Raw genomic sequence first — 14,312 nt, 5'->3', positions numbered from 1 at the left:
CCATTTGCTGTCCCCATGGAAACCTGTTCATTATGGGCTGTGTGATGATTGATTGGTTGCTTTCTGATGTGGCCTGAGTTCATCCATGCATGAGAGATGGCCCTGGTTGGAACAGTGTGAGAGAGAGAGGGAGAGAGAGCGAGAGATGGAGAGGACAGAAAGAGGGATGAAAAGGTGTGTATGCGTGCGTGCGTGTGCGCAAGAGAAGGTCAAAAGAAGAATGAAAACAACAAACGTACAGAGCCGCCTGCTTGATGCTCATAAACACTCAACTATTCTGTTCATTGTGTGCTAAAACGACAAACCATTGATTATGAAAAGCAGGGTTTTTTCCTTTCCCTCCTGGAAGGCCTAAATCTGGGTCCATTTTATTCAGGGACACCATACCCAACATTGTAGTTCATACATAGTCAACATAGCCTAGAGCCGTCCAAATTATTTTTCTGTGCTGCACAGGCCAAGCCAGGAATATAACTGGAAATCCTGTCCTCTGTTGCTCGTGGGACTGTTTGCACAGTTTCAAATCATCAGACGGACCAGCAACGATTTACATACTTTTACTCCAAGTTCAGTAACTCACACAGCTGTTGGAGACTTTGCCTCACTGCTGTAATGTGCACACACATGCAGTGTGTGTCATATTTAACAAAGGGCTTGGTGATCAGGTAAATTGTCGGTTATGACCCTTTAATTTTCTCTAACATGTACTCTTCCAGGATGTCTACATCAGCACGGTTGGGTGGACACTGCACACACCCCCCCCCCTCCCCCCTCAATTCCTTCCTGCAGAACTTGAATGACCCGTACTGTATGTTAACTCTATTTTTACTATGGTTTGGAAAGGGTAACAGCTGTTCACTGATAATAAAAGGAAATAGTGACTGGACAAGGTGTAGACAGGCTATAATCAATCATAGATATCTTGTGGGTTACCACAATATACTATATGGCCCAATGTGTGGCGTTTGGGTGAATAGTAAGTTAGCAAAGCATGTTTCAGGTCCAGCACATGTTTGCATTACTTGAGTATTGAGTCATGAGTTCTTTTCCACAGTGTTATTGGACCGGATGGGTCCAGAATAGCGGCCCTGAAACAGGGACCTGTGTGGGTCTGCAGGAGGCGGACAAATGCATGGCTAGTGAGCAGAGAGAATTGCAGGCAGGCTAACAGAGCCATGAAACTGTGTCTAATGCACAGTCTGGATGCCAGGTCACCCTGAATGGAGCCATTGTGTGTGCCCCCACCCCAAGTTCTCTGTGTACCTCCAACAGAGAGCCACTGTCTGGAACTCACCAGGGAAGGGGTGTTGAGATGAGCCACCCCCCCCCACCCCCTCTCGGGGGGGTCCATTGATGGGCTCACTGCTTCCATCACGACAGGTTAAATCACACAGCGCAGGTGGCACTTGATAAGGGTCGGGTAATAACATGAAACAAACTAGAAAAGAACTCGTAGAGATGCTATACCTGTGCCACATGCTCTGTTGAGTGTACTTCTAACGAATGGCCCTTGTGTAAGCATGGGCATAACCTTTGACCGCGTGCTGTGGGACCTTTGGCAGATTTGGGGAAAAACAGAAAATGAATGGTACAGGTCCTGACCTACTCCTGACACATCTGCCAAGTTTTAATCTAGATAAAAGATTTATAAGTTATCGCTGTGACAGACAGACAAACAAACAAACGGGGGCGATTACATCCGTGGGTTGCGGGTGTAAACATGAGGAGCAATCGACGATTGAGTTAGGATGAATAAGAGGGCATTTTCCCTTTATGGAAGAACTAGTATAAAGAGATGTGTGTGTGTGTGTGTGTGTGTGTGTGTGTGTGTGTACGGCTTTGCAGCAATGTTCATATAGTGACCTTATCCCCACAATCTCTGCTATCACTACTACATACTTTCTCATGAACACTGTACCCAACTACCCATGCCTATAACTAAAACAACAACACCTCATTACAACTCCTGGTGCTGACAAACTCTCTCTCTCTCTCTCTCTCTCTCCTCAGGGCACAGGACGGCTGCCCACCAGTGAGTCCTCTCCTGCCACAGGTTACCTGTCCTGTGTCCAGAAGCCTGAGGCAGTGGTGCACGCCATGAAGGTATGATCGTGGGAATGACATTTGAGAGCAGGAGAATGATGGGCGCCGTTGCCCTCACCACACTAAAATCTATAATTACCAGTGGTGGAAGAAGTACTCAGATATTTTACCAAGTAATGATAGCAATACCACGCAAAGAAAAGAACTCTGTTAAGTCCTGTATTCGAAAATGTTCTTGAGTAAAAGTATTGGCTTGTACACATGTACACACAATACCAGAGTAAAAGTACAAAACCTTTTCAAACCTTTTAGTAAATAGCTGATCTACAAGCTCACAGTACATTGCGATGCAACCCAATGTCCACCACTGATCATTACCAGTTGCTAACTACAGGACTAAAGTTGTCATGGATAACTATGGTCACCTGCTGTTGTCCACTGGTTATGCCATTTGCCACACCATATAAGCCCTTAATGTCTACCCGGTACAGTGCGGTTTTGTCACATACCCGTACCTGAACCTTAAACTTACATTAATAATGTGTTGGGTTGAGAACAGACTCTTGTTTGCACATCATTATAATTTCCTCTGATGTAGCCTTCACGTGGCTCACATGCAGTGACATAAATACTGTATGTTTTATATTTCTCAAAATGTTCAAAAAGTTATTTTAGACACCAAAACATGTCTCAAAATATTTTTACTTGTCAAAATGTATTTCTTGGTCCACAATTGTGTATATTTTCTAAACACTTTTGAGTTTTTGCACATGATTTACTTTCTGTAAAGATATGAATGTGTCAAAATGAGCACATGATTGACTACATGGTCCTAATCCTTGTTTGTGTCTCTCCATGGTCAGGTGCTGGAAGTCCACGAGAAGATGGACAAGCAGGTTCCTGAGGACTATGAGGAGGATCTCAGTGAGAAGGAGAAAGCCATCGTCCGAGAGATGTGCAACGTAAGCACAGACCTCAGCTTCCCCTCGTTTTATTCTTTCGTATTCTAAGGTTTCCTAAGCTGTTCTCTTTGTCTTTGGCTTGTTCTTTTCTTCAGATACTTTCATAGCATGTCTTTGACATAGTTGCCAATAGATAAAGAAACGTTTGAAAAGCCATTTGTTGTACTGTAGGTGTAAAGCAATGACACCTGTCACTGGAAAGTGCAACAAAGTATAAAACAACACGTTAGTGATGCGCGGGTCAGGTTTTTTCATGACCCGCCCCGCCCCGCCCCGCGACGGAACCCAACCCGCCTCAACCCGCCCCGCGAACCCATATATAAATCTACGGCTCAACCCGCCCCGCGACCCGCGATTTTTTTTGAATTCTGTAAAATCATGGTTAGAAAATAATCCCCAAGTGTATTCAAACTGTTTTATTGTTAGTATTCTTATTCTTATTAGGAATAAAGACAAAACAAGAGCATGTTATTATTTTTATTTTTTTTGCGTGTGAGAGCGCGTGACCCGCTCACCCGCAGCCCGCACAATTTTCTCCGAAATTCTGACTCGACTCACCCGCGCCGCGGGTTGACCCGCGGGTCCCGCGGGTCCCGCGGGTTACGGGTCAACCCGCGCATCACTACAACACGTACAACTACGTTGTAATTATTGAAAAAAACTATCTTCTCAATTGTCTGATTAATCGATAAGGTCATCGATAGAATAATCGCTAAGTAAATAATCAACCTAGAGAATATGGTCAGGTGTCCTGAACAATTATGGGTTCAGGTAAACGGCATAACTGTTTGAAGACCTACTGTCTTGTGTCAGGAATGTGTTGTTTCATGTAGAAGGCTACTAAGTGTCAGTATTGGAAAGTAACTAAGTACATTTACTTAAGTACTGTACTTAAATACAATTTTGAGGTATTTGTACTTTACTTGAGTATTTCCAATTTCCAATACTTTTACTTCTACGCCACTACATCTCAGAGGCAAATATTGTACTTTTACTCCACTACAATTATTTGAAAACATTAGTTACTAGTTACTTTTCAGATATAAATTATTACATTATGAAAAATACATTAACCACGTCAGCCCTATTTTATACCTAGGCTATTTGAAAATAGCCGATCTACAAGCAAGTACATTTTTATTTCTGGACTTTTACTTCTAACAGAGTATTTTCATATTGCAGTATTGGTACTTTTACTTAAGTAAAGAATTTGAGTACTTTTTACTAAGTGTCCTCATCATATTCACCTCTGCAAGTCTGCCTGCGGGTCGATCTGTCCTTTCGTTCAAATCAGATTACAGCCGCTTCTTGAGGTCACCATCGTTAATAAGGAAGCCACGTTTTGGTGGCAGGCAAGGAACAACACTTGTGGTTAGTAGCAGTGGTCTGTGAGCCCCCACACACCCGCACCACTTGTGCCGCTGAGGGAGCTGTAATTGGAGGCCCTAACGAGAGGCTAGTAGTTGAGCTGTCAGAGCAATTACACTGAAGAGGCAGGGAAAAGAGCACCCTCCTCCCCCCCCCTCTATACAACCCCTTCCTCCATTCTTTTTTCCCCTCCATCCACCCACCCACTCCCCTCCTCTGTCCCTCTGTCATCTCTGTGGTGCTGAAAGGGGCCGGTCCTTGGATAAAAGGTTTACTGATTAGAGTGAGGGAGAGAGAGAGAAAGAGAGAGGGAGAGATGGGCTATCAGGAGGTATGCAACAGGCCTGGAATCTCTGGAGTACGCCACAATGGCACCTCTGTAATATCACTGGGGTCTCCCCCGGGGCCCCACTTCTTTTCACAGAGACCTTCGTGCACGGAGGCCAGAGGACAGAGTTCTTTTCTTTTTATAGCCATTTGTTCCACTTTATTTAGATAGGACAGTGTAGAGAGACGGGAAACCTAGGGCAGAGAGAGGGGAGATATGCGAGTCACGATGGGAATCTGATTCAAACTTTTGGTCCTTGCGATTCACAAGGAGCACATGGTCAGTGCCTTAACTGGCTGAGCCACCAGGGACCCCAGAGCTCTTTTTTAGTTCAAAGTAAAACAAAAGTGACGTGTTTCTGTCTTTGAGAAGATAGACTTTTTTTCTGCCTAACTCTATTATTTGGGTCTTACTCTTACTCTCATCTATTTCACCACCCTTCTCTCTCTCTCTCACTCACTCACTCACTCACTCACTCACTCACTCACACTCTCTCTCTCCTCCTGGCCGCAGGTGGTGTGGAGAAAGCTCGGTGATGCAGCGGGATCAAAGCCATCCATAAGACAGCACCTCTCCGGGAACCAGTTCAAAGGGCCTCTGTAACACGGCAACCAGAGAGAGGGAGAGCAGGATCTATTTACCAGAATCCACCTCATAGTACTGCCTACACTACCCAACATGCCGTGCTCTCTATACTGCCCACAATACCCAGCACTCCACCCTCACACTGCATAATAAGACTGGACAAGATAAAGATCCAGGAATCTATACCACTCTACATAATACACATTTCTTTTGAACTGAAAAAGTGTTGACAATTGGCAGCTAGTTTCACGGATTTGCCACTTTCATCATTGATTTTGGGGTCTTTGGGCTACAGAATGATAATCTCTCCACAGCCCGAGAAACCCATCATACATAAGCTATAAATACACGACAGATATACTGTAGTCCTTAAGATCCTAGCTATGTTACTTTAAGCTAGCGCTATTCCATGATCTCATCCGTAATAACTTATGAGATCACTGGGGCTCTCATATTAAGGCAACACTGTGGCCATGATGTCAGAGAAGGTTTCATAGCACCTCCTATAGACAACCCTAGCCCTTCTGCCAGCCACCTCGCCCCCTAGTGGTCAATGAGTATAACTAGCATTAGCATTTGAAAAGTGTTAACCAAGTGGAACCCACTGTGACCCTAGCGCCTTTTGCTCATGAGACAAGTCTGTTAATACTGCAGTTTAGAGATCACTGTTAACTTGTGTATATTATGTATAAAACCATAGCACTACTTTGACGTTATTGTTGATTTTACTTCCATCTATTTTGTATTCTAGCGTGGCCATGTGATCAAAATATGTTTAGTTTGAAAAGCACATACACAACCGGACCATGAACAGGGTTTCTATGTTTGTTTTTCTTTTCTTTTTTTTTTGTAATAACATCTTTTGCTTGATTTCCTTTTCTTTATTTTTTTCAAATGAATTTAATACCATTATTCTTTCTCTTTGTAAACTACAAATGTATCATGGTCATCCCAAACTAAACCATCTCGATGAGATAGAGGGACATTTTTTTTGTGTTTTCGTTTATGAATCGTCAAATTAACTAAAACTGTATGCTGTGTGCATGCTCGACAATCATGTTCTCAGGTCGGGAGGGCTACAGCTTTACCTTCGCCCATCTGTGACTGGATTACTCTGTGTGTGTGTGTGTGTGTGTGTGTGTGTGTGTATTACTATACTTGTGAGGACCAAATGTGGCCATTAGTATACAAGAATTTGAGAAATAGACATTGGCAGGACCATTTTCCTGGTCCTCACAAGAGAAATGGTTGTTTTATCGTTAAAAATGATTTTTAGAATTAGATTTACAATTGGGCTAAAAGGATGAAACAAAAGTCCTGGGGACTTGTTTCCATTGTAGGTTAAGAGTTTTCCCTATTTTATTTAGTTTTGCGGCAATGTCATCTACCGAAAAATAGCAGATCTACAAGCTCACAACACATCACAGTGTTGTGAGCTTGTAGATAGATCTGCTATTTTCAGTGCTGTCCTAAAATTATGTCCTCACAAGTATAGTAACACAAACCTGTGTGTGTGTGTGTGTGGGTACTTAACAGTGGTCATGGAACTGTAGTTCTTTAATCCTAGTTAGAAGAACACGGTTGCAGACCGCAGAAAGACATTTGCTGCATCCATACACGATGGGACAAAAAAATCTCATTCATCTTGTCTATTACATTCCTGTTATAAATTGGTCTGATTTTAAACTGTTTTTTTTTTATAATTTTTTTATATATATATATATATATATATATATATATATATATATATATATATATATATATTACCAACCACTTTAACCCTGGTGTCCCTATGTTGGGCATGCCATTAATTTTTTTTCAAAAATGGCAGATCTACTGTAGATCTGTAGATCTGATATATTTGAATAGCAGAAGTATGAAATAGGGCTTTAGAGTTTTTTTTTCTTTTCTTTTTTTCAATTTTAAGTGTAATCGTTTTTTTTTTTATGATGCCACGTTATGGATCCAGCAGCTGTGTTTCAGCAGGGCATGTTTATGAAAGATTAATATTTTTTGTTTGTTTATAAAAATGTGCGAGATATGTCTTCCCTTGGATGTCTTTGGGAAAAATAAACTAACATTCTAAATGTGTATTCCTTGATGTCAAAATGAACAAGTACTGTTAGTCAAAAGTATTTATTGTCAGTTTCAAATAGCGATGGGAGGGCTAATACCTAATTTATAGTCTGTTGCATGACGGTGCCAGTTGCTGACAAGATAAGTTCGCAAGCGACGGCAATGTGCAATAGTGTATAAATTGAGCTTAATTGGGCTGTTTGGGGGGGGGGGGGGGCGCTAATTAATTGATGGTTTAAAGCTCTCCCATTTCCTGTTTAAGTTGTTCCAAATTAGAACATTTTTGTGAGGCTGCCTTCCAGGCGCCTCCACTCCCGCAAATAGTGGGTCTAAAAAGCTAAAAGTACACAGTATATATTATCCTGAGTGTTAATTTAACTCTGATAGTGTACAAATGTTACCAAATGGACCCCCATTTGGTTACATTTGTACACTGTTGGAGTTGCAAAATGATAAATTAACAATGAGGATTTTATTGTGTATGGGTTGTCAAAGTGTCCTTTTTTTCTAGGAACTGATTTGAAGCCATGATATAATGTTTGATTACTTTAAATGGCATTTGATTTGAGACGTGCCACATTTTCTCTGCATGGTGTTTTGATTTGGAACCTGTTTTTTTTTTATGTCTCTAGTACATTTAGTTTTCCTGTATATGTATGAAAACCAGAATACAGAATCCTAGAATCTACAGCATAAATGTCAATTCCTGTAGTAACTAGAATGACTGTGTCACTTCTTTTCAACAAGAATCGCTGATATCAGATGGATATTGGTCTGTGAAAATAATGAAAATGAAATAGGCCACTTTTAGCAAAAGAAAACATTGGGAGAAAATAATAAACAGTTGTTTATGATATATTGAAGTGCTGTCTTTCATCAACAAACATTAGCTTTAGATGGATGTTACTGTATGATTGATTAGGTCTGAGTTAACCTGCTGGTATTGTACTTTGAAAGTAAAAACTGTTCTTATCGCTCACTTGTCGTCCGCGGCATTGATAGCAAGCAACCCAACCTCTGACTGAAGCCAAAGCCAACCACTATAGTGGTACGGCTAAATGGCAAACTTTTTGTTTATTATTAAATTGAAAAAGTTAAACACAGCATTGATTGGAAAAACTAAGCATGTAGAACAAATTTTGAAAAATATAGTGTACAACTTGAAGCTTTTTTAATACATTTTTACTGATTGAATTCTTTTTATATTGAGTCGTGTGTGAGTTTTGAACCTCTAACCTTCATTTTATAAACCCCTGTCTTTTCATTCGAGCCAAGACATGGAAGATGCACGTGAGAACCAAATACTTCTTGAATCGAACCAATTAGATCCGCGGAGACATCAAATTTCTCTTTTGGGCCTTAAGTCCCAAGACTCAAGGCCCAAAACTCATGGTCATAATGCAGCACTGTTTGAGGAACTATAGTTGAAAACGTAAGACATATTTTTTAATGTCCAGTCCAAAGTGAGAACAATGTAGCCTACTTGATTTAACACCAAAACTGCTATAGTTTTGATAATCTGAAACTAAGGAATTTATAAATGACAAAAAGGGTATGAATTTTTATGACATTACAAAACATCTCTCTGTTTCCTTTCAATGAAAGTGTAAATCTGGGTTCAGACTCAGCCAGAGTAAACGTTTTCTAACAGATGGTTTTAAACAACCTAAATCTCAGTTGTGTCATAATGAACCCTTTCCCTGATCATCAGAGGGTGTATCTAGTAGATCCAGTCATTCTGTCAGGGGTAGAGGTGTTTGCTGTGGATTTTCATCTTTTGACCTGTCACCTCTCGCTTTAACTTTAAATATAACCTCAAAATCCTAATTAATGTGAAAGGCCTGGTGGTGCAAGAGTAAAGCATAGGCTTCACAAGCGGTTAGTCGTGGGTTTGAATCTTGGTCAGGGAAGATCTCAATTTTCGGTCTTTTTAAGGCGAGAACCATGGATGAAGCCCGCCTCCCTCCTCACGCCCTCTTTTAGTTCCGGTAGGAGAGGGAGGAGCATGGAGGGAGCCCACCTCCAAGGGGAGGAGCTTAATACATTTACATATTAATTAAAGTTTTTTATTTTTGTATTTTTTTGTGATTTTATGGCTATTGTTTTTTTTCACATGAATTTGTTTGAGACATTTTTTTATTGTTTTTTTTCATCACCAGTTTGTATTGACCACAGCTCCATTGTTTTTTTTGTTGTATTACCCTTTTAGTTTGTATTTAGTAGTTGTTTTGAGTGAGCTTTGAACCTCGAACCTTTAGTTTGTGAACCTTTGATTTATCTTTTAAGCCACGCTGGCATGGAAGGTACAATTGGGAACGTCATCCTTAACCCGCCTTTTAGAATTTAGATGGACAGTTGAAAATGTTCTTCATGAGCCTTGAACCCCAAACCTTGTACTTTCAGACCCTGTGTTTAACTCTTGAGCCACGCTGGCATGGGAAGTACAATTGGGAACGTCATCCTTAACCCGCCTTTTAGAATTTAGATGGACAGTGAAAATGTTCTTCAGGAGCCTTGAACCCCAAACCTTGTACTTTCAGACCCTTTGTTTAACTCTTGAGCCATGCTGGCATGGAAAGTACAATTGGGAACGTCATCGTTAACCCGCCTTTTAGAATTTAGATGGACAGTGAAAATGTTCTTCAGGAGCCTTGAACCCCAAACCTTCTACTTTCAGACCCTGTGTTTAACTCTTGAGCCACGCTGGCATGGAAAGTACAATTGGGAACGTCATCGTTAACCCGCCTTTTAGAATTTAGACGGACAGTGAAAATGTTCTTCAGGAGCCTTGAACCCCAAACCTTGTACTTTCAGACCCTTTGTTTAACTCTTGAGCCACGCTGGCATGGAAAGTACAATTGGGAACGTCATCGTTAACCCGCCTTTTAGAATTTATATGGACAGTGAAAATGTTCTTCAGGAGCCTTGAACCCCAAACCTTCTACTTTCAGACCCTGTGTTTAACTCTTGAGCCACGCTGGCTTGGAAAGTACAATGGGGAAGGTCATCCTTAACCCGCCTTTTAGAATTTAGACGGACAGTGAAAATGTTCTTTAGGAGCCTTGAACCCCAAACCTTGTACTTTCAGACCCTTTGTTTAACTCTTGAGCCACGCTGGCATGGAAAGTACAATTGGGAACATCATCCTTAACCCGCCTTTTAGAATTTAGATGGACAGTGAAAATGTTCTTCAGGAGCCTTGAACCCCAAACCTTCTACTTTCAGACCCTGTGTCTATCTCTTGAGCCACGCTGGCATGGAAAGTACAATGGGGAAGGTCATCCTTAACCCGCCTTTTAGAATTTAGACGGACAGTGAAAATGTTCTTTAGGAGCCTTGAACCCCAAACCTTGTACTTTCAGACCCTTTGTTTAACTCTTGAGCCACGCTGGCATGGAAAGTACAATTGGGAACATCATCCTTAACCCGCCTTTTAGAATTTAGATGGACAGTGAAAATGTTCTTCAGGAGCCTTGAACCCCAAACCTTCTGCTTTCAGACCCTGTGTCTATCTCTTGAGCCACGCTGGCATGGAAGTTACAATTGGGAACGTCATCCTTCACCCGCCTTTTAGAATTTAGATGGCCAGTGAAAATGTTCTTCAGGAGCTTTGAACCCCAAACCTTCTGCTTTCAGACCCTGTGTTTATCTCTTGAGCCACACAGGTATGGGTAATACAAAAGAGGACGTAATACTTAAACCACCTTTTAGAAGTTAGATGGACAGTGAAAATGTGCTCCAGGAGTTTCGAACCTTAAACCTTCGGTTTATAAACCCCAGAGTTTTCTCTTGAGCCATGGTACCGAAACGAAGTTAAATCCGAAAAAATCATTAATTGTGGAGGCCAAAATTGTTCCCCCAAAAACCTGTTAGGAGTAAGTTTCAGGCAATTTAAAGTTGATTGGTAGTGTTTTTTTTCATCACCAGTTTGTATTGACCACAGCTCCATTGTTTTTTTGTTGTATTACCCTTTTAGTTTTTATTTAGAAGTTGTTTTGAGTTGTTTTGAGTGAGCTTTGAACCTCGAACCTTTAGTTTGTGACCCTTTGATTTATCTTTTAAGCCACGCTGGCATGGAAGGTATAATTGGGAACGTCATCCTTAACCCGCCTTTTAGAATGTAGATGGACAGTGAAAATGTTCTTCAGGAGCCTTGAACCCCAAACCTTCTGCTTTCAGACCCTGTGTCTATCTCTTGAGCCACGCTGGCATGGAAGTTACAATTGGGAACGTCATCCTTCACCCGCCTTTTAGAATTGAGATGGCCAGTGAAAATGTTCTTCAGGAGCTTTGAACCCCAAACCTTCTGCTTTCAGACCCTGTGTTTATCTCTTGCACCACACAGGTATGGATAATACAAAAGAGAACGTAATACTTAAACCACCTTTTAGAAGTTAGATGGACAGTGAAAATGTGCTCCAGGAGTTTCGAACCTTAAACCTTCGGTTTATAAACCCCAGAGTTTTCTCTTGAGCCATGGTACCGAAACGAAGTTAAATCCGAAAAAATCACTAATTGTGGAGGCCAAAATTGTTCCCCCAAAAACCTGTTAGGAGTAAGTTTCAGGCAATTTAAAGTTGATTGGTAGTGTTTTTTTTCATCACCAGTTTGTATTGACCACAGCTCCATTGTTTTTTTGTTGTATTACCCTTTTAGTTTTTATTTAGAAGTTGTTTTGAGTTGTTTTGAGTGAGCTTTGAACCTCGAACCTTTAGTTTGTGAACCTTTGATTTATCTTTTAAGCCACGCTGGCATGGAAGGTATAATTGGGAACGTCATCCTTAACCCGCCTTTTAGAATTTAGATGGACAGTGAAAATGTTCTTCAGGAGCCTTGAACCCCAAACCTTCTGCTTTCAGACCCTGTGTCTATCTCTTGAGCCACGCTGGCATGGAAGTTACAATTGGGAACGTCATCCTTCACCCGCCTTTTAGAATTTAGATGGCCAGTGAAAATGTTCTTCAGGAGCTTTGAACCCCAAACCTTCTGCTTTCAGACCCTGTGTTTATCTCTTGCACCACGCAGGTATGGATAATACAAAAGAGAACGTAATACTTAAACCACCTTTTAGAAGTTAGATGGACAGTGAAAATGTGCTCCAGGAGTTTCGAACCTTAAACCTTCGGTTTATAAACCCCAGAGTTTTCTCTTGAGCCATGGTAACGAAACAAAGTTAAATCCGAAAAAATCACTAATTGTGGAGGCCAAAATTGTTCCCCCAAAAACCTGTTAGGAGTAAGTTTCAGGCAATTTAAAGTTGATTGGTAGTGTTTTTTTTCATCACCAGTTTGTATTGACCACAGCTCCATTGTTTTTTTGTTGTATTACCCTTTTAGTTTTTATTTAGAAGTCGTTTTGAGTTGTTTTGAGTGAGCTTTGAACCTCGAACCTTTAGTTTGTGAACCTTTGATTTATCTTTTAAGCCACGCTGGCATGGAAGGTATAATTGGGAACGTCATCCTTAACCCGCCTTTTAGAATTTAGATGGACAGTGAAAATGTTCTTCAGGAGCCTTGAACCCCAAACCTTCTGCTTTCAGACCCTGTGTCTATCTCTTGAGCCACGCTGGCATGGAAGTTACAATTGGGAACGTCAGCCTTCACCCGCCTTTTAGAATTTAGATGGCCAGTGAAAATGTTCTTTAGGAGCTTTGAACCCCAAACCTTCTGCTTTCAGACCCTGTGTTTATCTCTTGCACCACACAGGTATGGATAATACAAAAGAGAACGTAATACTTAAACCACCTTTTAGAAGTTAGATGGACAGTGAAAATGTGCTCCAGGAGTTTCGAACCTTAAACCTTCGGTTTATAAACCCCAGAGTTTTCTCTTGAGCCATGGTGGCATGAACCATGCAACTGAGAACATAATACTTAAACCACCTTTTCAGGATTGAGATGGACAATGAAAATGTTCTTTAGGAGCTTTGAACCTTAAACTCTTTGGTTCATAAACAGTGACACATCTCTTGAGCCACAGAGACATGAAACATTCAGATGAGAAGGAAATACTTATCCTTTTAGTATTTAGATGCACAGTGTATTTCTACATTAACTTCACCACTTAAACCCTCTATTCTTAGTAAAGTTGCAACTTTTTTGGTCCCTGACATTCATCACTAAGTGTGGAGGCCAGAATCGTCCCCCCAAAAACCTGTTAGGAGTACATTTCAGGCAATTTAGAGTTGATTGGTAGTACTTTGTAGTGACGATTTTTTTGGTCCCTAACATTCATCGAGCTCTGGACTTAGTACATTTCACCATTTTGTCACTACCGAAACGAAAGTTGGTCACTACCGAAACGAAAGTTAAATCCGAAAAAATCATTAAGTGTGGAGGCCAAAATCGTCCCCCCAAAAACCTGTTAGGAGTACGTTTCAGGCAATTTAGAGTTGATTGGTAGTACATTGTAGTGACTTTTTTTTTGGTCCCTAACATTCATCGAGCTCTGGACTTAGTCATTTTTTTTCCGTTTCGGTAGTGACACAATGGTGTCACTACCGAAACGGGAAAAAAAATTGTTCCCCCAAAAACCTGTTAGGAGTACGTTTCAGGCAATTTAAAGTTGATTGGTAGTGACTTTTTTTTTGGTCCCTAACATTCATCGAGCTCTGGACTTAGTATTTTTTTTTCCGTTTCGGTAGTGACACAATGGTGTCACTACCGAAACGGAAAAAATAATGTTCCCCCAAAAACCTGTTAGGAGTACGTTTCAGGCAATTTAAAGTTGATTGGTAGTGACTTTTTTTTTGGTCCCTAACATTCATCGAGCTCTGGACTTAGTAATTTTTTTTCCGTTTCGGTAGTGACACAATGGTGTCACTACCGAAACGGAAAAAATAATGTTCCCCCAAAAACCTGTTAGGAGTACGTTTCAGGCAATTTAAAGTTGGAAACACTACCCTTCCTCTTTGCCTGGCCTACTTGTTGTTAACTAGTTGTACGAATGCTT

The 14,312-nt window shown here is 40.9% G+C and overlaps 1 protein-coding gene across 3 annotated transcripts in view; it reads left to right on the top strand.

The window, feature by feature from the left end:
• The window catches only part of ccdc85cb (coiled-coil domain containing 85C, b), a 56,945-nt gene extending 49,947 nt beyond the window's left edge, over positions 1-6,998 (top strand). For all 3 annotated transcript variants that reach the window (XM_084081925.1, XM_084081924.1, XM_084081923.1), the window contains 3 exons: positions 2,011-2,103; positions 2,907-3,005; positions 5,215-6,998. In XM_084081925.1, the coding sequence (XP_083938051.1) occupies positions 2,011-2,103; positions 2,907-3,005; positions 5,215-5,304 (282 nt within the window). In that variant the 3' untranslated portion in view covers positions 5,305-6,998. The remainder of the gene's footprint in view (positions 1-2,010; positions 2,104-2,906; positions 3,006-5,214) is intronic.
• Positions 6,999-14,312: the final 7,314 nt, after the last annotated feature.

This window comes from Gymnoscopelus microlampas, assembly GCF_963454915.1.
Source record: "Gymnoscopelus microlampas genome assembly, chromosome: 16".
In the NCBI taxonomy this organism is placed as follows: domain Eukaryota; kingdom Metazoa; phylum Chordata; class Actinopteri; order Myctophiformes; family Myctophidae; genus Gymnoscopelus; species Gymnoscopelus microlampas.
Note: the sequence above shows the minus strand (reverse complement) of the source record. Positions and strands in the feature narration are given on the sequence as shown.